This window comes from Seriola dumerili, unplaced genomic scaffold, assembly GCF_002260705.1.
Source record: "Seriola dumerili isolate Sdu_G_001 unplaced genomic scaffold, Sdu_1.0 BDQW01000191.1, whole genome shotgun sequence".
Taxonomy (NCBI): domain Eukaryota; kingdom Metazoa; phylum Chordata; class Actinopteri; order Carangiformes; family Carangidae; genus Seriola; species Seriola dumerili.
Genome location: NW_019174446.1, coordinates 9,330,597 through 9,357,004, shown reverse-complemented (window position 1 = coordinate 9,357,004; position 26,408 = coordinate 9,330,597). Strand labels below are relative to the sequence as shown.

The window sequence follows — 26,408 nt, the reverse complement described above, 5'->3', positions numbered from 1 at the left end:
ACGCAGCCTACTCCCCACATAACAACACATTCGGACAAGGGGAGGCCCAAGGTCACTTCAGGAGCCCTGTATGCACTGGCCTGCATGATCATTTCAACCTTCACCTTGCTCGCCGGACGGGCCAGACCGAAGTCGATCAGCTTGATCTTGAATGGCTGATCCTTGTGGTTAACAAGCATTATATTGTCAGGTTTCAAGTCTGTGTGCATGAGTCCAATATTCTTCAGGGGTTCAAAAGCAAACAGTAGCTGGTGGGTCACAGGCCGAATTTCACTGACACTCAATGGCTCCCACTTCCTCTCCTCCATCAGGTCCCAAAGGCTCCTGTCTAGCATTTCGAAGGCCAGACAAGAGAGGTTGTTGAACCTGAAATTCTCCATGAATCTCACAATGTTCTTTTTGTCTGGGTCACAAGCCCTGACTGCCTTTACCATCCCCACTTCCCTTTGAATGGTTGGATCGTCACTCTCTTTGTGGATTTTGATTGCCACCATTTTGGCCATGATTAAGTTGAAACACTGGGCGACTTTGCCAAAACATCCTTCTCCATTAAAATCCATTATCAGATAGCGAGTGTTATCGCTGTGGAGTATATCTCGTTTCTTTACCGGAAACGGTGCAGGTGATGTTGCAGAAGGCATTTTTTCAGAAAAATGTTTCCAAATACTTTTCAACAGCAATATAGTTCACTTGTCTTACTGTGAAGGCAACGAGAATGTAAACAACCAAGATACAGGTTTTATGTGTATCATCTGTGATCTTATCAATAAACATCAAAAACGTAAAAAAAAAAGTATAAAAAAAAAAAATTCTGAATGAATTAATGAATAAATAAATAAGTTAATTAATTGATTAATAATTAATTCATGACTAAGATCATCATCAAATATCATGCTTGCTGCATGTCAACCTTTCTGTCTCCCCTGCTTTTCCTGTCACTCTCGTGTGTCTCTATCAAATATAGAAGAAATGCTGGAGAAAGAAAAAACACTAAGAAAATAAAACAGCACAAGATGCCAAATACACAAAAGTCTGCACACTTTTAAGTCATACCACTGAAGTTGAGCACTTTTAATTTTCCTTTTACTGGTCCTTTTGTTCTGTCATGTCAAAGTACACAGTAAATGAAATGAATAAAGAACTTTAACATTTTAAACACTTCAAATGTGACTTATAGCTTCACATTTTTATATTTTATTGTATATATGAAGAAATTATCCAGAATATTAGATAAATTTGTTGTTTAACTCCATGTTTACCACATCTCAGGACCTGTTCGTGTGCTCGGGTGCTGTACACTGTCTACTTTGTATTTGAATAAGACTTGTATAGTGTTGTATACTACCGCCTCTATTTTATGTTATTCCTGTCTAAAAAGTCATGCTACTGAGACAGTGCACCTGCCTGTTGCTGTCTATCAGCGGTGGTACTGAAACATTCACCAATCTATGCACAGGGGTGCCACATGCTGTCCTCAGTGCTGAAACACAACTGGAAACTTATTTTCCTTTTTATTTCCTCAGGAGAAATTTTACTGACTACGTGGCCTCACTGTATGTTTTCTTCGATGTAAGACGTGTTCCAATCCAGGGGCCGCATCCTTCGGAGGCTGCATTTGAAGAGCAATTGCATCACAGCAGTGCTACTAGGCGGTCCCATTTCGAAGACTCCTTCAAATGTGGCGCAGCAATGCAGTAACAGGAACGATACTTCGTGATGCGGTGGGACGGGCAGGCACAGCTTCTGGCGCAAAGCCAAAATCCTCTGTATGGCAGACAGTCCCATTTCAGTTCGGCCTTCCAGGTCCATGACAGCACACCGTGTCCTCCAGATAAGATAATAATAATTTCCCAAACGTATAACCCAACTTCAAACTATTTAGTTAAACTGTAATGGATTTGATGTAGTCTGAATATATACAACATGTCTGAATATGTAAGTATACGCATTAGCAGTCGAGTTGTTGATTAATAACTGAACAAAAAAATGTTGATTATTGATTATATTTATATATATTTATATATATATATATATATATAGTTATTCATCAAGCAAAAAGTTTTAACATTTTATGCTCCTAGCTTTTCAAATATGATGATTTTCTTGGCTTCCATGTTTTATATCATTGTAAATTGACTGATTTTTTTTTTTTTTTTGACTGAATTGGCCAAAACCAGCAAAATTACTAGCACGTTGAGCTAAATTGTAACTTAAGTTTAAGATTAATGAAAATACAAGTTCAACTAACAATTATTTTCATTCTCGATTAATCTGCAGATGATTCACAATGAATCAACCAATTAATCATTTTGTTTTCAAATTTGAGAAGCTAGGACCAGCAAATATTTGGTATTGTTGCTTGAAAAACAATTAATCACTTGTCAAAGTTGTTGCCAACTAGCAAATTGTGGCATCAGCGAATAGTTTCACTTCTAAAAGAGAATAACCATTGGTTGCAACCCTAACAACCCTAACTGGAAAAAAGCCACAATTACATTCATCCCCATACCACTGCTGACACGCACTCTTTATTGCATAATTAATGCCAGCATGTCCTGCATGTGCACGGGTGTCTGTGTGTAACACTAATGAGTCATGATGTTCTGGCTGCAAGCTCAAAATGTCAACGCAGCACAGTGGAAATGAGAGTATTTTTAGAGAGAGAGAGAGGGAGAGAGAGAGAGAGAGAGATCAGCCAGTGAAACAAGCAGAGTGGACACCAGAGCGACAGAGAGTGAGATGGTGAGCGACGGGGAGGAGGTGGAAGGGCAAAGCAAGTGAAATGACTTAATAGATTCTAAGTGCTGTTTCACCGATAAGGAGCCAAGATTTAAATCCAATCAGTGGGGAAGATATTTAATGAAGGAAAGTGTTTAAAAGCCGTTTCCTCTCTGTCAAAACCAATGCTGCTGGGATGACCCCATCTTAGCTTTTGATACTCTGAAATCAATCAGCTCTCCCTGGATCCACTGCAGAGGATTTCTCTCCTCCTCTTCTGTACTTCTACTCTGTACCTCCTGTACTTCTCTGCTTTTCCCTCCCACCTTTTTCTTCCTTAATCTCTTCATGTCCTTACCCTCATTTAGCCCTGTCCCCTCTCTCTGTATTTTTAACAATTGCCTAAAAACTCCCTTACACTATATGATTACAGAGGGTTCCCCATGTCACACCCGTAAAACTGCATGCACTCTGTATGTGAGATGTGAGCTATTGGATAATCGAACCATCACTGCACAGAAAAATCCATTCTACATTCCTGCTCTTTATGTCTTCCTTATCTTAGACTGGATGCCCAGTGGACCGCACCATGCACAACTGTTTACTGTCATCACACAACATACTACCAGATTGTACAGCGTAACCTGAAATTGTTTTAATAGATCATTTTTTTCTTCTAGTGTTTCTTACTGTACCCTCTCACTGTTACCGTTTTCTATACAGTGCATGTAAATATCTATGTGGTGCATGTGTGCCTGTGTGTGTGGTGCATGGGTGAATGTATTCTAACAAGATGGAAGAAGAAGAAACACATACACACCACCCTTCTTGTATCTTTGAATAATGAAGGATGGTGTAACCCTGTGTAACAGAGGTCTCTCCATGCTGCTGCTCAACATACAGTAGTGATTACACAGGGCAAAAACACCACACAGCACTATCTACAAGGAAGAGGTCTTCACGGGTCAGTCTGATCGGGATGGGGAGAGTCTCATTTTACTGCCTGGGTAGACCTCAATGGATCAGAGCATAGTCAGTATCAGTTCTGATCACGTGTTACAGTGTGTCATAATCACTGGAGAAGAGAATATTTTAGGAATTTAATATCCTGTGAAAAAAATGGATCCTATATATTTAACTGTTATTTTTTTGGAATATGTTTCATAGATTTTAACTTGGTTAGAAAATTGTATCTTCCATTGATCTTCCTGAATGTTTTAATTCTTGATTCAGAAGTTGAAAATGAGCCTTGATAAAATATCATGCTGTTGATGTTCTCCCGTCTGTTGTATCAGCTCTAATTATCCACAGATCTTCTCTGACTGGGTCTGACTGTGCTTAGGTCTGCTTCAGATCAGGACTCTCCTTGTAGAAAATTAATTAATGCACATTCTGTTTGGGTAAGTTGTTAATCAATGTAATGTAATTGTTAAATCAGGTCCACCATTCTGGACCCGTGAGGACCTCTACAGCAAGGCATTGATAAAATGCTTTTTTCCCCACATATCAAAACTCGCGACACAGGTTAGCTTAACCCTAATGATACTGTATTAAGATCATCAACCTCTTGCAGTCTCAAGACTGTACCTTACACATAGCCATCAAATCTGTCAAAACATCCTAAGAACGACCCTGAGTACATAATTTAAACCTGGTTAATCCCCTCAGCTGCAGAGGAAGCACACTCCTCTGTTTTCATGCAATACGCCCGCAGTGGAAATTGACTCTGAAGCCTAAGATAACTACTTCTCTTTGTTGAAAGAGTGGGAATACTGAGAAGGAGACTCAGTGTGGCTGAAGCAGGAGAGATCATCATGGTGGGATCTGCGCTGAGGCCAAATTGAACCTAATCTGATTCCAGAAAAGAGCCCCCTAACCGCTCTAAACCCAGGCAGAATAATCATTTGTTTTGCAATACATTGATTCTCTACTGCCAAGACAAGCTGCTGACAGTGCAGCTGAGGTCTAGTCCTGTACCGTCTGCCGACTCGTACTGCGCCAAAACCACAGCACAATGTGAGCGTGTAAGACTTTATCATAGCACCGCACAGTTCAGTGATAGAACAGCTAACGTGTACATCAGTTCTCCTGTCTGCAGGCTCAGACAAGACAAGACAAATGATATGATAGTCTGGACCATAACACAAAACCATCAAAACACCATAAAGCATAACAACAACCAGACAAGAAAAGCCACTGCCTAACTCTTAGATATTTTTAGGACTTTTAAATACAGAATGTAGAAAATAATTATAATAAAAAACACCCAAAGAACAAAAAACAAATGTAATAATGCACCATTTTTCTAGAAAAGAGTCCTCAGATAGCAAAGCTACAAATCACTTTGTCAGGACATGTTCCACTTCTTTTGAAATTATGGATAAAGCTATTTTTTGCAGTGCACATCCTCCTCTCACTGCGCCAGCAGCCAAGGAGAGCATTAAGAGAGAGACATCAATTTCCTTTTTATCACTGCCCTGCTCATCATTATGTGTTTTACTGCTGAGGAGATGAGCATGGTGAGGAACAAAGGCGGCTGACAGTGGTACTTCCTGAACAAATTTGATTGGCTGGTCTCATCAGACCACAGCTGCAGCGAGCTGAGGCATGAATAAATGTGGTGTCCGATTCTGTTACATTTCATGGTTTAGTTCTGTTGTTTGTTTGTTTTATTGCTACTGTCACTGGTGTTGTTTTAAGAATGAGTCAGAATATAGTGTCAGCAAATATGCACTATGTGTTGAATAATAAATGAGACATATACAATGTAAGCTTGATCATTAAAATATATGGAAACACTTTAGAGGCAATAAAAATTCTTTTTAGCAGCAGACAATTTCTCTTTGAACTAAAAACAAAATCCTTTTTTATTATATTGGTTACGATGGACAACAGCACATTAATAATTGATACCATATACATTATCTCTACATGCTTCTTATATATCACCTCATTTACAATCTTAAAATATTCAATCAACCTCCCAAACATGTCTTACACAACACAACTGAGGATGAGCAAGCATTCAAAGGGCCAGGGCACAGGGATTAATTGACTGTGCTTTCAGATTAGGATTAGTTCAGGTTAGCAAGACGCCCTCTAACACTGGATAAATGTCAGGCTTTTTAGAAACTGGACTCTGGTGTGAGTGAGAGAGAGGGGGTGGGGGTGGTGGGGTTCCTCTTAGAACAGTGTCAGCCAGCATGGCGTCCTCTAAGAACCTTGCGTGTGTTTAGTTTACAGAGATAAGGAATAATGACATGGGTTGATTCATTCATCAGCATGGCAGCCAGACACAATGGGTTGGTTTCTGTGCGTGTGTGTGTGTGCGTGTGTGTGTGTGTGTGTGTGTGTGTGTAGCTATGTGATGGTGAGCCAAGGTTTTTAAGTAAATAGGATATCGCTGCAAACCATAGAGATGAACTGGTTAGACAGAAAAAAACAGAGAGACAGAGAGAGAGACAAGAGGTGGAGAGGGTGTTATTTTTCAACTCAAGTATAATAAAAAAAGTGGAAAACCTCCTAAAACTGAAGTACTGTGCTTTGTGCTTTGTGGAGGAGAGAGAGACATACACAGGTATGACAAAGAGAAAGTGAGGGAGAGAAGAAAGGACTGGCACAGACAAAGGCAGAGCGAGGAGACAGGAGGAGGGAATAGGGAGGGGAGGGGGGATTTCGTTCTGGGCTGGTGTTGGCATTACCCACGGTTTCCCTCTGGAGTGGGTAGATAACATCAGCTGGCACTAATAACACACACACACACACACACACACACACACACACACACACACACACACACACACACACGCTCAGAGCAGAACACTGATTTAAACGATAAAGTTAATGTTGCTTAGATCACATTGTCGTAAAAACAAGGTCCTCTCAAGATTATGTTTATGTTATCAAAATAACAATGATCAAAAGAAAATGACGTAAGACCAAAAAGACAACAGAAAGACCTGAACATTGGGAACGTACCCTTCATAAATTGGGTGGTTCAAGCTTGACAGAAAAAAACACGATGATGAATTCAAGGGAGGAAAAAAATTAACAAATCTCTCAGATTAAGTGAGATTAAGAATTAGGTGATATGTTCAAATACTGTGACAACCACCAATTATACCCAGAATTTCAGAAACAGTTTGACATTTTGAGAAATATGCCTATTTTCCTTCTGGAGGACAGTTAGATTAGAAGGAGTCACCGACCAGCAAACAGGAAGAAACAGCTAGCCTGGTTCTACTCAAAATCTGTCAACAGCACCTCTAAAGGTCACTAATTAACACATTATATCTGGTTTGTTTAATCTGTATAAAAAAGAAAATTGTAAAAATAGCAATCAGTGGATTTTACTGTATTTGGCAAGGCTTTCTCATTCCAACCATTTCAGAAAAAGCAGTGTTATATTTCATGGTGTTTCATGGTCATATAAGATCAATATCTAGTACAACATATTGCTGACCTGTCAAAATCACGAGCACACCCACACACGGAGACATGGACACACATGATCGCACACAAAGACCCAGAACACAGTGACCAGGGAGGGTAAAAGGTTGCGTATTTCCTCTACAAATTGTGCTTTATGGGATCTGAACCCACTATCAGAACTGTATGTGGTATGCAACAATGTCGAAAATAAAATTAAACAAGAAAATGAAATAAAACATATAAAAGGAGGTTAGCAGTTTGCAGAGGGCAACAATAAAAACTGCAAGGACACCATAAAGACCAACCACGCAGCAAAAGCATGTGACATCGCTGGCAGTGAAATCAGCCTAGTGGTTTGCTGAGAAACAGCTGCATGTGCACCAGTCCTTGAAGGCAGCGAGAGCAGGCTGTGCAACATCATACACATGCTTCCACTCTCCTCTAATCTGTGTTGGTGGTTTAAAAGCCATATATAAAATATAAGAATCAATGACAATCTGTGATCAAAAAGGCAATGCAAAGGTTGACAGGTAAGCCTCTCTGGGACATACACCTTATGCCGATTGTCTTATTTTTAATCACATCACTCAGGCTTGAGTGTTTTGACAGAAAGAATTCACATTGATTAGATTGATTGTGCTGTGGTTGGTTACTATAACATGGTCCACAAATGACATTATCAACCAATCAATGCTGTGTGTTGCTGTGACCTACAAACCCCATTCAATTACATCCAATAAGAGCAAACTGATACTGTACCAGCCAGGCCATTCCATTATAACACCCAATAGCCACTCTCCCCACAGTATGACCAAGCAGGACTCACGAGGGACCACGACCATTTTGATGCAGATTTTGAGCAAAGTCGTAAATCAAAATGGAAATAAAAGACAAAAAACATTAGCAAGACTTCATTTGCCCCATTGAAACCAGACACATTGGAAGTCAATAGTATGAGATTATAAAAACCAAACCTATCAAGCCAATGACCCAAGGCAGGGTCAATTATATTACTAACACTGTCTGAGTGACAATGACCCTGACCTATGAGGTAATGATGATGAATGACTGTGGGCGGGGCTTGCATGGAGCCAGGCTATGTGGCTGGTTAATACCTCTCCAGGGAGGTTTTTGTAGGGCATTGTGGGCTGCAAACATGCTATAACAAAATCCCTATTCAGCCCAGTGGGGCCTAATACAACACAGAGACAGGCAGATACTCAGCTATTAAAATGTAACAGTGAGTGAACAGACTGCAGGACATAATGAGCACGTTCAACCTCTCCATCTATTCTGAGAGTGGCCACACAGGGAATGGAAATTCTCTCCCACGCACACTTAGAGAAGGAGTTACTCAATGCAAACACACCAGTGTAAGCTTTGTAGGCATTTAAAACAGCTGCATATATTCTGAGAAATTCACAGATATTGAACTACAATCTGTTGTGAACAGATGTAGTTTTCTGTTGATCTGTGTAACAACAGGAAGTGCAGCCCTTTTATTTTACAAACAGACCTGCATGTGTTGCATTTCTGCTAACTTTACTTCCTCTTTCCTTTTTGTTCTGATCTTTCCCTGTGAAGAACTGCATCTTTTTCACTCTGTTAACCTTTGTGTTTTTGTTATATATGTGACACCACGTTATTTTAAACATGTGTACAGTGGATATATCATTAAGTAATAAGTTGTATTTATTTTCATACATTCTGATAATTCTTATTGTGCATTATTCTCTCTCTTCCTCTCGACTCTCCTCAGGAGGACACAGATTCAACTGTTGCCATGTCTGGTGCCTTGCAATAAAGAAAGACAGTCCTGGGAAGTGTGGTCCTTGTCCACTATACAACACAGAGTCAGACCCAGCACTTACACACAAAAACACACACACACACACACACACACACACACACACACACACACACAGTGAGAACCAACCACATGCAGAATCCCTCCTAATTAACCTGCCCATTCAGCTGAATCTGTTCCAGCACTTTACAGAAACCAAACCATTCAGAAAGAGGTAAAAAAAAAATAAGTGTGATTACGTGGTGTGGATGCACCAGAGCTAAAATTAGACTCTCTGACTAACCCAAACTAGCATCTGCACTCAGCCTATTCTGACAGATGACACTGGTTGAATTGGTCACAATGCGACACAGCAAACCGGCTTCAGGTTTAGAGAAATCACTGGTAAGAGTGTCTTAGGTTTGTTCATCCTATTTAAATACATGTGGAGATAACACATTGCTCTGTTTGGCGAGAAGCAAAGAAGTGTACCTAATGAGATTATTTCAGACTGGGAACACTGAATGTTTAAATATATCCATATTTTAATCTGTGTGAGGGGAGGGGGGTCAAATTAACACTGATGTCTCACAGCAACAAGGTGGAAAACCCCACCAGGGCCAACTGGGACCTTTCTGTGCTGGAGAGTGTGTGTGTTTCTTCTCTCGTGCTTTTAAGTGAGGTGAATTGGAAGCTAAAAATTGCCCTGTGATTGCAGCCGAAAGGGTAAGTGTGATACACAAGCCACAGGTGAAAACGATACATTACAATTCTTAATACAGGATCTTTACTGTTCAGAAATAATAAAAATGTTGGCCATTTTAAGACTTTTAGTAGAACTGAAACAATTAGTTGGTGATCACTGATTAATTTATTAAGTCCGTTTTCAGACAGTCACTGATTCCCGCTTCTCAAATGATAGGATTTGGCGCTTTTCTTCTGTTTGATATATTGTAAATTGAACATTCATGGGTTTTGAACATTTGGACATTTGCTTAAATCATTTAGACATTAAGAGAAAACCAGACTAATAATTTTGGCATAACACCACAATCAGTGTCACATGTGTCTGTCATTTTTTGGTTTATAGACTAGGTTTTGTCTCCTGTTCACGGTATACATACCAGTTCTGAGCAAATCTGAACTGTTTAACTTAAGAGTAATAATTCTTTCGGTCATTTTCCACTTCAATTTAACCCTCCTCAGCATCAGACGCTAAATTATCACTTAAAAATGCTCTTATAAATTTAATTGGAAGAGACAAATCTAGTCCATTTGGCCAAACACAACCCATTAAAGACAACACTATCATGGATTATATAGTGACTGCAGTGTACTCAGCGGGGAAATGGTGACCCGTTTGACACATTTGTTTTGCCTGGTTAGCTCTGAATGTCACCCCAATTATGTTAATAATCACCACAGCATTATGATAGAAAACACATAGGACCTTCAAGCAGAGTTAACTATTTAATAGACAATGATTATGTGCCTCACAACGTTAAAACAGTTTGAACTCAGGCTGAACCTTGACTAAAGGACGAAGAACAGCATTTCTGTGTTCATGTCCACTCGATCAAGCAAAGCATACTGTGTTTACAAAATGATTCCAAGGCGTAAAAAATAAAGCAAAACTAAAAACAGATTTATTTAGGCAGGGGAGATACCTGTAAGGTTTTTGTCAAGATCTCAAATCTCAAAACACAAACACCAACTGAATCAAAAAATAACAGAAAAGTAGAGGGAAAGGAATATTACATCTCTGCATCAATGACACATGAAGTTGCCTGTTACAACAACAGAGAAACAAAATGACTGCTCTCCACAGTTTGGTGCAGTTAGCTCTCCACCGAAACTGTAATGATATAGACTCTCATTGTACACAAGAAAATACAACAATGCATCACATTGTAGGTCTTTAGCAACTTCATAAATTTACTGCAACAGACTAGACAAACAACATAAATGCTCCATGATAAAAGAATTTAGTTGTTACATCCAAATCACCAGGTCATGTGATGCTGCATGACATTTAACATTTTGTCACCTCTTTATATATTGTATTGTATTGTATATGTTCATAAACGTTTTTTTTTTTTTTTACAAATGAAATATTACAACATGGTGGAATATTTTCCATTATCTACTTTCATATCAATATACAAAAATATTAATAATCTATCTTTCTCAAATGATTATTTTCTTGCACCTACTCTTACTGTAGATGATCATTCTTTGATCACAGGACGATATACAGCTGAGCATAGTGACCAACCAACCATAGCTAAAAATTAACCTAAAATGTAAAAGTAGCTGTATACTCACAACTATTTTTAAAACCTTTCTGATTAGAAAGTAGATACAAAAACATCAGTAGCCCAGTGCAAAGACAGGACGCCGTGGTCAATTATCAAAAGGAATTTAAGTGTTGAGGATGTCTTGCTCTGCAGCTTTTAAGCAACGGTTTTTAGAAAGATAGTGGAGAACTGCCGGTTCCCATGAGGGGGCATTACAGGTGATCATCTGGGAGTACACAATTTGGTCACTAACATTTTTCACTGACCCTAATGACAGACCTGAAGGTTTAAAGGAATGAGAGAGGGATGGCGGGAAAGACAAGTTGGGTAAGATACTTGGATTTTAAAAAGGGCTTCTGCAACATTTTCTACCAAGAGACTCAGAGCCAGATGTAGCAATATTGTATTGTAGCAATATTGTTCTTATTTTTTGTATTTGTAGAAATGTTGTAGAAATACTTCAGTGTTATTTAGTTTCTTACTGGCTCTATGGTTCCCATGGTTTTGTGAGCCTCTGAAATGGCCACACTTTCTGTCGTCCTGTTACAAAACCATGTTTTATCATGTTGTATCAAGTATCTCAGATACTGTACTAGAAATCACCAACGCCCTAATTTTGTGTGACACCAAATACCTGCAAAACAGATTATATCTGTAACTTCATTGATTAGTAACTTGCTGTGTCATGCCAAAGTAAAATAAGATTAAAGTCTGTGTCACTCTAGATTTAATTGTGTTGATGTGCAGCAGCGTTGTTTCACACTGTGTCATCTGTGCTGCGTTAGCACCACTGCCACATACTAAGCAAACAATGAGATGCAATAAAGCAGTTAACTATTGGTGACAGTCTCTGGCTAAAACAAACACACACCCATACACTCTCATTTATTTACAGCAGGAGATCAAGAGGAAGTTGGACAGTACGCCAACCCTCCAGTGTTGTATTTGTAAGTGGCAGCCAAGGATTTGTGAATGAGTTACTAATGGCAGGACAACAGAGAAGACTAGAGCCTCTAGGTCAAAGAGAATCATGGGAGTCACGCTGTTCTTCTTTCATACAGGCTCAGTCAGACTAAAAGCCCTGCTGCTGTTCAAACCCTATCACCAGAGAAGAAGGCTTATATTCATAAATTTTGTAAAAGTCTAGATTACATTGAGTGATAAGAGGTATTTTAATGTACAGTGCCAATGTTTTCAACATTTTGATGTTTAGCAGGTATAATGTTTACCATGTTGACTCTCTTAGTTTAGCATGTTTGTACACTAACATTTGTTTATTAACTCTAACGTACAACTGAATGTGATGGAGAATGTTATTAGTTTTGCATGTGCCCATTACCTAAAGTATAGGACAAATATTAAATTTGACCAGATGATGGAAATTAAAAATCAAGGGATCACCAAAATGATTCTAATTCAATCCTGAAGACGTCATAGATTTGGTCTTTACCAAAGTTCAATCCAGTTGATAGTTGTTGAGACATTTCACCCAAAACAAAAAATCAACTAGAGGAAAATCCAGGGGATCACCAAAGCCTGTACGATTGATCACCTGGAAAACATGAATGTTGAAGATTTTCAATCAATCAATTTTCATCTTGTAGATGTGGAGCTATTTCACTGAAAAGGTGAAAAACTTTATCCTGCTGTCAGCGCTGGTGGAAAAGTCACGACAATGGCTACAATTCCTCCCTCTGGGGACCATGGATTTCATACAATTACTACCAAATTTCATTGAAATAGCCGTTGAGATATTGCACTCAAAAAAACAAAAATGTCAACCTCTTGGAGGTGCTAGGAAAAAAAGACATCAGGATGCATGGATGTCTGTACTGTAGTTTATGGCAATTCGGCCAAAAGTTGTTGAGATATTTTAGTCTGAACCAAAGTGACTGATGGTCTTTGTCTGTCTCACTGCAAGAGTTTACAGCACACAGCTGTTATTCTTTATGATTCGTCTGTTTTTCCTCGTCCCCTCCGTGCCCTCTGTCCTGTACAGAATGTCTCATTGCCCATTTCCCTCTCCCTCTCTGTCCCATCCTCCCTCCTTTCCACTCTCCTCTTCCCTGAGGTGTGTTTGATGGACTGATGTTATTATCTCTACCTCCTTCATCCCTCCGTCTTCAAAGGAGGGAGATGACTGTATCTATCAAGCTTTAGTGTGCTTAAGAGACGCCCCGGGCGCTGTAGTGCTCCACTCACACTCTGAGTGAAGCTCAGCGGGAAAAAGGGGGAAAGCCTTGTTTGTATTTGACAGACTGGCAAATTGATAGGGGAAATAACCATATTGCTCCCCTCATTATCTGTGTACTTAATACTGTAGATAGATGTCCTGCATTGTCTGCAATAAATCAAACTCTGTACTGTATGTGGCTGCAGGAAGCTGACAGGGAAAGTTCAATAAATGTCAACGAAAAACATCAAATCTGGACAGTAAGTCTCAGTGAAGACAGATAGCTTGTGTGTTTGACATTTGAGGTGAGTTATACTTGGAAATACCATACTAGGAAGGGTGTATTTTCACACAGCTTATGCATCAGACAGCTAGATGCTTAATAATGGCAGATGCTTAATATCAATTATATAGTGAGTTTAAAGAACATACACCCTCATGGAGCACAGCACTATGTCAAACTTGATGTGATACTGAAGACAACTTATTCTAGACCATCTACATGTTTAGCTGTCTGACAAATACAAGCTCAGTGTAGTTTTTTCATTAAGATTTCATAGGTCCAGACATGTCAAATAAAACTGGCTTTGATGTACAGTGAAACAGACAGTGATACTCAGTGGTTTGAACAGACACCTCCTCACACAGTAATATTGTCTGAGGTTCAGTGTTTACATGTCACACCCACAGGTGAGCAGGCGGCAGAATTAATTAGTCAACTGAATTAGTCACTTTTCTTCTACCTAGTCACACAGACACTACAAAGTGGACTACTCTCTGACAGACTTGCTGCTTCCATTTGCATTTTCAGCTACTAAAAAAGATCTGACACAATCTGTCCACCCTCCTTGTCTCGTTCTCTTCTCAAACATGTACAAGCACACACTTTTACTGTATTACACCTTCTGACTCATTGACACACCCAACTGTGATTTCATTCCCTGCATAATCACGCCTCTGTTTTTTTATTCATTTATTCATTTATTTTGCGCCTTTCCTTGTTGTTCTACTATTGTTTACCATGATTGTTTCATGCTTATTCTGTTACCCAATCCACATATCTTTGCAGATGTGTTTTGTGTACAGGGTTTGATTCTTATTTCTCATTGTGAAAATAAATAGCTAAAATAAACTGAGATTGTTGTTATGTCAGAATTTATATCCCAGAGGGACGTCAGTATTGTGCTGCATCACGTGTACACTTAGAAGACTGCGTTACAATTAACATTTAATTTGATTACAACATCTGATCTCAACACAACCTCTAAATACACTGCTCTTTCATCGTGTCTAACATTAGATACTACAACACTCACGGGCTGAAATTCCATGACATGTTTGTTTTCCCTCTAAGCCGCTTCCTCCATAATCAGTTCCTCCAAGTCTGTTTCTCTGCAGAACAACAAACAGTGGTTTATTTGTTCAGTCCGGTCAAGCAGAGCGTTGATACAAACTCACCGAGTCATTCTCATGCTTTGCGTCTGGATGAAATACCAGAACCACTCCACTGGAATTCCTCACTTCCCAGTACTGACTCCCACTTCTTTACATTGTTTTGTGTACGTGTGTTGGAGCACTACTAGCCTCTGTCTCCAGCTCCCACATGCTGACATTGTTGTCATATTCACACGCCAAAGAACAGATTGGACAGTGGTCCCCAGTTGAAAAATACTGGAATTTCTTTTAAGTCAAAATTAATGCTTTGTTACATTATATTGGAATTAACAACAACACTGGTGAATAATAGAAGTCCCTGTTTAACTATGGGAAAAAAATCACCACATGGAACTTTAAATAAATGTTGCTGTAAATCTCCATACTCCATGCCCATATTCCTTGCTGATAAAACAAGGCTGGGTCCAGATTCCTGTAGCACTGATGTGTCTCCAATTAATGATAAAATTACATAAACTGACAAGTGCAATATTCCATCATAGAAATTCACTCCCTCCCGCTGCTTCCACCTCGGCGTGGTCCCAGATCATTTAGCGAGAGCAGGAGACGTGAGAGTGAAGCTCATCATTTCTCTGCCTGTGTCCCCAGACGACTCTTGTGTCATTTAAGTTCCTGCAGTAACTACAATTGTCTGGATGTTACAGTTAAAAAAAAATGAATACATATAAGCGTCAGCATGCCCAGGGGCTCTGGCAGTTAGTTGAGTTAATATGTGACAATAACACACACTAAAGCAGACAACTTCTGGCCTCTTCACAGAGCTTTAAAAACTTCCTCTTCGTCCTAACTTCTCTGTCGAGTCCACACAGAGCTGTATAACTAAAAGCTCCTCGTTCCACTGGGAGTTGTATGACTAAAAGGCTCCCGCCATTTCAACCCACAGCCACACACATTAAACGTTGTGCTGATTCGTTCACAGCAACTGAAAGCTTTCTGATTCAACCATCAAATTTTATGGACCCTACTCAGATGCTGATTTACTGAGGGAGCTGTTCTGTCTTGACTATTCCTCAGCTTCTTTGCCTTTTTAAGCCCAGAAAGATCCAATATGCATGTTTAATGATCTACCAGGTATCAATTATTTAGCATACAGTGGATTTACTGCTCTGTGGGCAAAAGTTAATGGTCTGAGCTGCTATTTCCACCTGGCCAACAGACAGACTGATGTGGGCTGATGAGGGTACACAGTCAAGAGGTGTGACATGATGAATGAATTACCTCAGCCCTGAGTCAGTGTGTTCAACTTTAGCTGTAGCTTTTACTGTTCACTGAGGCTAAATACAGACCTTTGAAAATGACAGTATGAACCAGAGGTTTTCAAACTGTGTGGTCAGCGGCAGCAGCAGCAGCAGCAGCAGCAGCAGCGTCAGCATAGGCACACAATTAAAGTACTTTAAAACATTTAGCACCCAATTTCTGCAATGCGCATTAAAATTGTACTCCTTCTGGATGTCATAACTCATTCAAATCTGAACACGCAGACATAATACACATATGCGACTTACACTCCCTGAAGATCTCTGATGTCCATTGTGAATAAGTGTCCATAAATCCATAAATCATACAAAAAAAGATGCTCCTTATTTCTACAGAACATGCCTGAGAATCATCACGTTTTTAAGTTTTCTTCAGGATTACAATGATAACGCTGCTAATATATGCTAATAGCTAATTTGGCATACTTTTAATTGTGCCAAATGCCAACAAATATAAGCTAAAAAAAAAAAAAAACGAAAAAACAGTGCTAAAGTTGTGGCCAACAGTGTACGTTACTGAATCTGTGTCTGCTACTTCCACAATTGAGTCCGCTTCATCAAACAGTGATATATCATTAATCATTTAGATTTTCCTTGTGCAATTTACACAAGAATGTTGAAATCTTTGGCGCACTTACTGGCAATCATTTCCAAAACCATCTGATGAATGAGCAAAGATTCAAGTGCTAGAGGAAACCTCTCTGCAACTATGATGATGCCAGTTCCACTTAAGCCAATGTAAATAATGATGCTTTTGGGAAGCTGTTTTGAAATGTTCCCATTACTACAATGCTGTAGCACTGTTTCTAACAATCCTTCTGTTGCTTCGTTGGAAATTACAGTGACAGTGCAGTGAAATGGACGCCTTTCGAGTGCTGAAGGTTTTGACGTTTTCAAGTGAAAACTGTACATTTCAGAAGCAGAGAAAAGGGGGAGAGAAAGAAAGAGAACGATTTTACTCCACTTAATGAAGAAGTAGCTTGAAAGCAGCAGGAGTTGACTCACCAGGACTCTGTTCTCCGTCTTGTCTCCTTTGATCTCCAGTTTGACTCTCTTTCTCAGCGACAGCTTCACCTTCCTCCCCAGTGCATCCCTCACACTCTCTACACGGAGAGAAGAGAGGAGACCAAATGAGGAGAGATTCAAACAAGCATATCAGGTCATTGAGTTAAAATGTATTTTCGACGGAGGATTAATTAGAAAAAAAAACACAATTCCACATAACTGATAAGAGAAGACAAACTTGCCTCTACGTGATTCATCATGCATTACAAAAAGCATCTTTCTTCTTCGTAGGCTCTCTCCCAAAAACTCAATCACACAGACCCAATCTAAATCAAAAGCTCAAGTTGAGTCGGATTTTCAACATTTTGACTTCTTCAGCAGAGCACAGATCACTGCTCCTCTGCTTCAGGGGGACTAATTCCCCATATCCGCTGATTAGAAATAACATATTTAATGAAAAATTTATCAAGCCCAATTGTAACACGCCACGGGAGGAAAGATCTTTCTTCTAGTTTTCATTTAATTTGCACATCAGGAGTCTCTCTTCTGAGCTGTGAAACTGTCACCAGTAATGTTCACAACAAATACAGTTATGCAGTCAGAGAGAGTAGTAAACTGAAAAACCCTGTGCACATGTCCTTGCATAAATATTTGTCTATAATAGTGCTGACACTGTTAGATCAACACTGAATTAGTCAACAACAATTTTGATCATAGATGAATCTTAACATTGTTTATCAGACAAAAATGCCAAACATTTGCCGGATCCAGCTTCTCAAAAGTGAAGATTTGTTGCTTTTCTCTGTCTTTTTTTTGTCCCTGCACATTAAATATATTTTGAATTTTGTACTGTTCCTCAGACAAAATATAGTATTTTAAGATGTCAACTTAGGCTGTGGGAGCCTGTGATGCACATTTTTCATAACTGTATTTGTATCGCACCTTTCATACTAGAAATGTAGCACAAAGTGTTTTACAACAAAGAAAGTTTCAGTGCTTCACATGAAAAGTCATAAAATGAACATAAAACATTGTTAAAAGCATTGATCTGAAATGACAAACATTAAAAACAACAATGTAAAATGAGATAAAATAATGAATAGAAATAATAAATCATTAAATAGGCCTAACATTTACCCTAACATTTAAAAGAAGTGCTGAGCAGTGCATAAATGTGGAGCAAAGTGCAAATTTCAGAGCTAGTTAAAGGCTAAAGTGAAGAAATAAGTTTTGAGCTGTCTTTTTAAAAATACTTAGTGAGCTGGCTTCTCTGATGTCTATAGGTTATCAGGACGTATCTATAGAAATGTATCTATAGAAACGTCCACAGCCAGGGAACTGGCTTAGAGAGCAGAACTGGGTCAGCGGCCGCTCCACGCTCCTCATTCAACCATCACACAGCAGCTGATACAGTGTGTGTGCACATGTGGCTGAGACAGAGGGGGATTCTGTGTGTGTACATCTGTGCTGGCATGCATGTAACCTCGCCCAGAGGCTTCCTCGAACCATCGTCAGATCAAAGTGAAACTAATAATTAGGGAAAGTGCAAAATGGTTCATCTGCCGTCCTGGAGATTTGCTGAAGACACTCCACTGGAAATGTGCAGAATTTTCTACTGCAGCATTTCTAAAACTCTAGCTCAGATACCCAATAAGTAATAGTGACTACGTTTCCAGTGGGTCTCTGCACAAAATGAGTACGTTTTAATGAGCCTGGGCGAACTAATTAGTAGAGATGTTATAAATTAGATTCTGACAGGAACTTTTTCTGTCCAGGACCAAGCACAGAAGAAGTTCCTGACAGAATCTCATTTACAACTTTTTTTTACCAATTTGTTTGTTTTTTTTTCTTTCTGCTAATTCATTAAAACAGTGACACGAGGGACATTTTACTAGCCAGCTGCCCTGTGGGTCATATTCGGGCAGTTGAGGCGTGTACACAAGGTCACACCAGGTTGCACTTCAGTGAGGACTTGTGTGTAAGGCGGGGAAATGGGAGACCTATGGGCTTGTAAAAGCTTAAACAAACAATTCACAAGCCCATAAAGTCACTTTCCCTTTTATGGAGATTTGTATGTTGAGGATGTCACAGACTGGACATTAGATTTCACTATAAAGGGGTGTTCATGGCAAACAATTTTGGAAGTGTTTCATTTCATTTCATTTCACAAAACAAATATGATCAAATAGAGGTGGATATTTAACCATAAAGATAAAGTAAATCATTATAAATCACAGGAAATTGGGGCGCTGCTGTTGTCTATTTTGAAATTCTATCCCATTTACGATACATAAGTCTCCTTTCTGGTCTTTTGTCCAAATACTTGACCTTTGTATGTAGCCTCATCGGTCTATATTTTTCTGTGTGTATGCAAAGAAAAAGTAGAATGTAAAGACTGATACAAAACACATTCTAGGTTTTTACATTTAACTGCATCTCCTTGGTCTTTTGTCATTCTGAGCAAGTCGGGGCTCAGTGACGAGCACTCACAGCATCGCAGAGATGACCAAACTGTCAGCAGGACCAGTGGTGCTTTGCTCTGTCCTCTTCCTCTGTCTGACACTCTTTTCCTCAAAGGTCTCTCTCTCCCTCACAGACACAATCTAGTTGACCGTTAAGAAAAAGCGAACTAACTCTGTCTTTGCCTCGTTACCTAATGGAAAATGTTTCCCAGACATCATATTTGCCTTTTCAGTGAAATATCTTTTTAGCAGTAAAATATCTGAATGTGTGCACCTCAATACTCCATGTTGGTTCCAGCAAATCTGTTATGTGAATGTGTTTGTTTGTTTGTTTATTGTGCGATGGTGAATCACCAGCACCAGTGAATGTTTCTAACAATGGCTGGTTATATACCCATCCAGACAGCACCACATGACAATAGGATCATGCCAAACCAAATTACGTAGGTTAAGTGTACAGTGTTGGGTAAGTGAGTCAGCTAGAAACAGGGAAATGGAAGTTGAACTATTAAAAATCTGCATTTTTAGTCCTAGAAAAGGTCTTTCTATGGTGAGAAAAACACATAACATGTCCCATCATCTATATCAAATGAGATACAGAGACTTAAAACATTGCCATTGAGTTTCCTGGAACTCATCATTACCCAGATAGTCTGTACAAAGCCGTAGAAAAGAGAAGCTCTGCACATCCAAAATACTTTTCAGAGGACAGAAGACTCAGGAGGGAAGACAGGAAATGTTTACCACATTAACCTATAAACTCCCACTGACTCACCAGTGGTTTAGTTATTTCAAATTCAGATCCTAAAATGTCTAATGATACCAAATATGTCAGACTGTATCTACTCTATATTTAGGGAAATGTGTAGAAAATGATGCACAGCACATGTACAATGTTTCAGTGTGTAAATATTGCATTGCTTAAATGAAAAGCTTGAACAAGCTGATGGAGAATTTGCAACATATGATACTGTTACTGTCAGATATAAGATGATTTTAATCACCCCAAAGCTACTTAAAAGGGGAAAACTGAATGTTTAGATGATACTATGCTACACTTTAACATCATGGGGGTGAAATTCCCTCAACAAACTGACAGGCTGGATAACACCGAAACCAACATGTGATAGCTGTATGAGTCTGCAAGGATTTAAATGAGCCACAGATACTTTGATGGAGTAAAATGGCTGAAATACTCTGTGACTCAGTAACTAAATGCATGTCTGGCCAAGTGACTGTGTGACCTAGCAACATTTTCCTATAAGCCTCATCTGCAGTATGTACTGTCTTTATAACTCTTATAAGGAAAAAATGGAACCGAAGGAGGCTGGCTTGTGTGAGAGAGATGAAGAGAAAGGTATAGTGCTTGTGCTAGTCCAACATTGCAATGAGGTGTCAAAAACTGAGCTACACTGCCAAACAAAGAGACCCTGAGCTTCAGCCAAACAGCCTGCAGGACTGTAAGCTTTGTCCACAATCAGTACAAATACAGGAAGTCAAGAGAAACATGGCAGAATTTAGCCAACAGCACCAGAGTGGGAAGGCCACCAGGCATGTTAAAACTCCAGGCGGGAGATGTGAGAGTGGACCACGGTTAGTGTGTGTGTGTGTGTGTGTGGGGGGGAATAATCCTGTAAGTTATGTGCTGGGGGATGACAGGCTGACCACTCACATCTAAACTATTTGGCTTTTCCTCCTAATGTAGGCTGCTGCTGCTGTCCACATTATATTAAATGCACCTTCATTATCAACAGCAGCGCTGCATGTACACACAGCTTAAAGCTTTACTGCAGCTCAAGCATTTTCAGTCTCAGTGAAGATGTCTGCAGAACTAAGTAATGTCTGTTTAGGGGAAATGTGTTTTGCCAACCCCATAACAAGGAATGGGATACTAATTACCACAATAAAAACTGGCCCTATGAGGATAATGGTTGGATATTAATGATATCCCTAAGACAATAACAATACTATTGTGTCTCTGCACAATATCATGGCTGTATCACAGGAATAGAATACATTGTCTGGATAGGCTTCAATAAGATCCCTACAAAACTTGTTAAACACAGGAGCACATGCACCCTGTGAACTGGTATGAGGAATATGATTATCAGTGATTGTTCCAGTGTGGACACATGGCTACAAATGATCCGTGTCTGCTCTTACCCAGAAGCTCTTTGGGGACCTCTGACACTTCCTCGCTCATTTTGCTGAAGATAAAACCCAAAATAACGACGAGAGTTCAGTCAACACATCGAGAAGCCTCAAATACTGAGTTAATAAGGAGCGAGGGGGGGAAGTGTCAGGTGGTGCCGCCGCCGCCGCCGCCGCTGCCGGTGTTTCTCCCGGTTACATGCTCCTCTCCTCCTCTCGCGGTGTCCGGACAATGTATCCGCGTTTTTCTGGGCGCATCTCTTGTCGGTTTAACCAGCACGGGGTTCAGAGGTTGTCTGGTGGAAGAAAAGAAGGAGAAAAAACCCGCTAAAGTCCTCTTAAAATCATACTGAAACCCAGCAGACTCTGAGCTTCTGCGAGATGAAAAGACCACCGCTCACGCACATCCTCTCTGGCCGTGGCCCTACCGTAAAGCTGTCGGTAATACAGTACCAGCCAATAGTGGAAACCGGGGCCCCTCCCCGCTCGGTGATGCGACAGCCAGGGAGACGATGCGATGCCGGGGCGGCGTGGCGTGGCAGGAGGGGGCGGCGGTGATCGAGTCAGCCCAAAATTAATGAGCAGGCTACCAGCTGTGCCCAAGCTGGGAAGCAGGGACCCCTAGCGGTCCTGGAAGAGGCCCCACGGTGTCCCAGTCCCATGCTTCTATTGCAACACAGTGCAGAATGCGTTATGTGCCTATATACTGTATGTTACCAACACAACGTCTAATAGATTATATAGTCGTATCTATGATAATCCAATGCATAATATAGAAAACAATACAGGCAATACACTAAAATCAATGAGGGAATAGCGTGGGAATTCTTTTGATAGAAGTCTGTTCCTGCAAAGGGAGGTTTATGCTTTTAATAGCCCTATAAAAAAAATAAAAAAAAACAATAATAGACTACCGGACACTACCTTTAGAAATAATAATGATAATAATAATAATAATAATAATAATAAGAGAAGAAGAAGAAGAAGAAGAAGAAGAAGAACACTGAATAGACACGTGTAGCATTTGCAGCCAAATCATATCTGATAAATAGCCTAAATAAATAACATATTTTTTAGCACTGACAACAGTCTTATAAACTAATCAATAACATATTTAGCATTGACAACAGTCTTATTAAACTAAGGCCTGTCTTGCATTGGACAATAAAAAACACATCCTTTAATAAATCTTATTTCAAAATGCTTTTATTGAGAAAAATTACAAAAGGACCAAGATCTGGTCTATCTAATAGTCACATGGTAACCAGGTCAATGATAGACAGGTTGCAGTTACTTTGCAATAGGCCATTTTGAAGACTGGACAAACGTTTCTGAATTGAAACGTTTCAGACCGAAGACTTATAGAGGTAGGAGAGCGACACCTTGTGGAGACTTTGTTACATTACAGCCAAACAGTGGTTGTCTCTCTTGTGATGGTCAGAAACATTTTTGATTACAACATGCACTTTATTAGCTGCTGCGCCAGGCAGGAGGAGTTTAAATTTTTGATTTCACACAATGTTATATAAGTTTGTATAACATTTGTTTAAGTCATTGCTCATTTTCGTATAAAAAATAGTTTCTATGTAATTCAGATTATGTAACATTTGAGTCATGCCATAACTTCAAGATATTTGCATATTTCACATTTAAGTTTCTCCCAAGTTTAGACCCATTGTTCTCCCCTTATAAATATTGTGGAATCCAAATTCATCTGTATATTTGACTACTTTATCTCTCCCATCAAGAGAAACTCTGTGTGTAAGCAATAGCACAAACATTATATCAATTAAGTATCACTAGGTCAACATTTCATTAAACAGACAAATGAAAAACATGATAAATACTTTTTCAAATGGGTAATATCCCAAATAAGGCTGCCATATTACACAGTAAATCCAAAGAAAGAGGTATGCAATACTCCTACATGTGCCATGGACTCTGTCAGTCTTATAGAGTGACTCACATATTTAAGCTACAGCCTGGGTTCTGCTGCTTTATTTCCAAAAGTCTCTTCTCCAGTTTTTCTGCCACGGAGCTGAGCTGTGAAGCCCTCAGCATCTGTGGCAGTTTTCTCAGCTGATCCTCTGGAGCCTGGGCCAGCCACGCTCTGATCTGATTCAGGAGAGGACCTCTCTGTTTGGGGACTGCCTTCTCAATGTACCTGTTCAGGGAGATGATGGTTCAGTAGGGTCTATGTATTAAGTGAATTAAGATGTGAAAGGAGTAGCTGAAAAGGGGCAAGAAAAAGAAGGAAGTGGGCTCACCTGCTGACAAATTTCCTCATTTTTGACACACGCATCCTGTTCATTCCGAAGACTCCTGAGAGGAACGTCCTGAGCGCCTCACCTGAGAAACAAAGTTGAGTTTGAAGCTGTTTCTTTTTTTACGATATTACCTTGCTGACTCCAAATTATGTCATAAACATTATACATGTGAGTTGGAAATTAAGTTACACACCTCCATTTGCAAGCTCCTCGCATGTGCCACACACCTTGTCCTGGTAAATTGAATCGGGGAGGAGCGCAATCTGTCCGCTTGCGCATTCCCGATATTTTACGCACGTTTCCAGCGCAGAGGATGAGTTGGAGAAGAAGCCGTAGGAACACGATTCACAAACAGTGTCCTCTTGTAACGTACCTATAATAACACGAATGCATTTGGGGTCATTGCGATGTTTGAAGCTAGGGCTCCAGAAAGACCAAGTGATCGTGTACCGTTTCTATGCAGTGATTTCTAATTCAGTCTACTGCCCAACTGTTTCAGGCTGCTACTCTATAATATTGAGTGACTGATGCATTATTCTTTGGATTATTGTATTTCTTTACTTCTAAAGATTCACAAATATGTACAAGAACATTGATGATGTGCATTCTGGTGAAATGTAACCAATCACACTGAATCAGAATATAGAAATTAGTAAGTGAGAAAAATATCAACATTTTTAAAACATCATACAAACATATCTTTAGAAACTATCTTTCCTCAGATACATACCCTTCGTTTGAACACCTTGTCCGGGCTCGCACTCGGAGTGTCTCATACAGAAGTCATTAGTCCAGTAAAAGCCTTCTTTGCACCGACAGACCCTGTTGCTGACCGCGGAGCACTCCGTTTCCACCTCCTGGTTCTCGGTGCAGAAGTTGGCGCAGTACAGGCATCTGGGCAGGTAGTTCCACAGCTCGGTGAAGTGGTGGCTTTTGCACGGCGCGCACTGGGTGGGCGTGGTGGCGGTGCACTGCGCAGTCATGTGAGTGCCTGGTGGACACTTGTCACAGGTGAGACTATCCCCATTGAACGGGTTTCGGTACTCAAAGGTGGGGACGGATCCTCCCGCCGAGGAACCACAGAACAAGAACAGCAACGGAAAGAGGAGCTGAGGAGCGGAAGAGGAGGTGGTTACTGTTCCTGTAATTACTTCTACTACCAGTACTACTAATAGTACTACTACCACTACCACTACTACTACCACCACCACCACTACTACTACTACTACTACTGCTACTACTACTACTACTACCACCACTACTACTACTACTACTACTACTACTACTACCACCACTATCACTACTGAAACTACCACCACTACTACTACTACTACTACCACCACTACTACTAGCACTACCACTACTCAACTAAACCATTGTATCACATAGCACAGTTGATCAGCTGGGTCAGACTTTGTTTGTCCAGTCACTGTCCACACCTTTATTGTCTGAATGACAGCAATGTAATGAAATTAAGGAACAAGTATACTGGAAAAGTACCATTTTTTAAAATTATTTATTGGAAACTGCCTAGATCTCCATCACTGTAACTGATTATTTGCTATCTGAGGCAGACAGACTTTGACAGCAGCAGCATTTGTCTTATACTTGCTGTTGCTACGGTTAACAACTGTTATCAGTTTTTTACTTCCCACAGTGACTGTTCAGTGGCCACTAGAGACCCAAATATTTCATTGTCTTCACATCTCAGTATTCACTTGCAGCCAAAGAATAGATCTGTATTTGTTAAACACAGTCCCCTGAACCACAGACTCTTTTCTTCTTCTTATTGTTCTCATTATAAATTTACATAAAAAGTTGATTGAATAATATTGTTCAAAATCTTGCCAGCCTCTCTATTTGATTATAATATATATATATATATATATTTTTTTTAAATCAAACATCAATCACTAAGCATCACATCTGTCTCTGTCTTTAACACAGAATACTGTCATACAGATCACTCACCATGCTGATGATGGGCATGTTGTCAGTCACTTCAGTCAAAGAGGGTTTGACAGTGGGATCAGGTTCATTTTTATACAGTTCATACAGGAACTGTTTTTTCTGTGTGGGCGTTTGTGGTTGTCGATAATAATTTAAAGCTTCTATTCAAAAGGTCAAATAATTTCCAGCTCCTACATCCAGACATAGAGAGAAGCTGAGGTTTTGGCCCAGATGATTAAGTGGTGGAGATTTTCTAGGAAGTTGAGGTTGATGGTTACGTGTGAATAAACAACAAAGCAACAGGTTAATCACTTAATTATATCCACTTCAGTAATATTGAATTAGGCCAGCTGTTTCCAGTTTCCTCTGGTCTGTGGGAAGAAACTGATTTCCACTCCACTCAAACAGATTCTTATTTACTACTTAGGGGACTAATATGCAAACTACCTAAACGTAA

General features: G+C 39.7%; 1 protein-coding gene across 1 annotated transcript; it reads right to left on the bottom strand.

Annotated features, from left to right (window-relative positions):
- Window positions 1–22,913: 22,913 nt before the first annotated feature.
- On the bottom strand, window positions 22,914–26,022 carry LOC111227773 (tumor necrosis factor receptor superfamily member 6B-like). Its single transcript, XM_022753475.1, has 5 exons — window positions 25,973–26,022; window positions 24,732–25,110; window positions 24,195–24,374; window positions 24,002–24,083; window positions 22,914–23,898 (listed from the first exon to the last, which is right to left on the bottom strand). Exons 1-5 carry the CDS (start codon window positions 25,988–25,990, stop codon window positions 23,697–23,699), a joined length of 861 nt encoding a protein of 286 aa, XP_022609196.1. The 5' UTR covers window positions 25,991–26,022; the 3' UTR covers window positions 22,914–23,696.
- Between the last annotated feature and the right edge of the window lie 386 nt (window positions 26,023–26,408).

Coding starts and splice junctions, on each gene's coding strand:
- LOC111227773 (XM_022753475.1), bottom strand. Junction 24,375..24,731: donor ACAAGGTGTTCAAACGAAGG/GTATGTATCTGA, acceptor GTGTTATTATAG/GTACGTTACAAGAGGACACT. Junction 24,084..24,194: donor CGAGGAGCTTGCAAATGGAG/GTGTGTAACTTA, acceptor TTTGTTTCTCAG/GTGAGGCGCTCAGGACGTTC.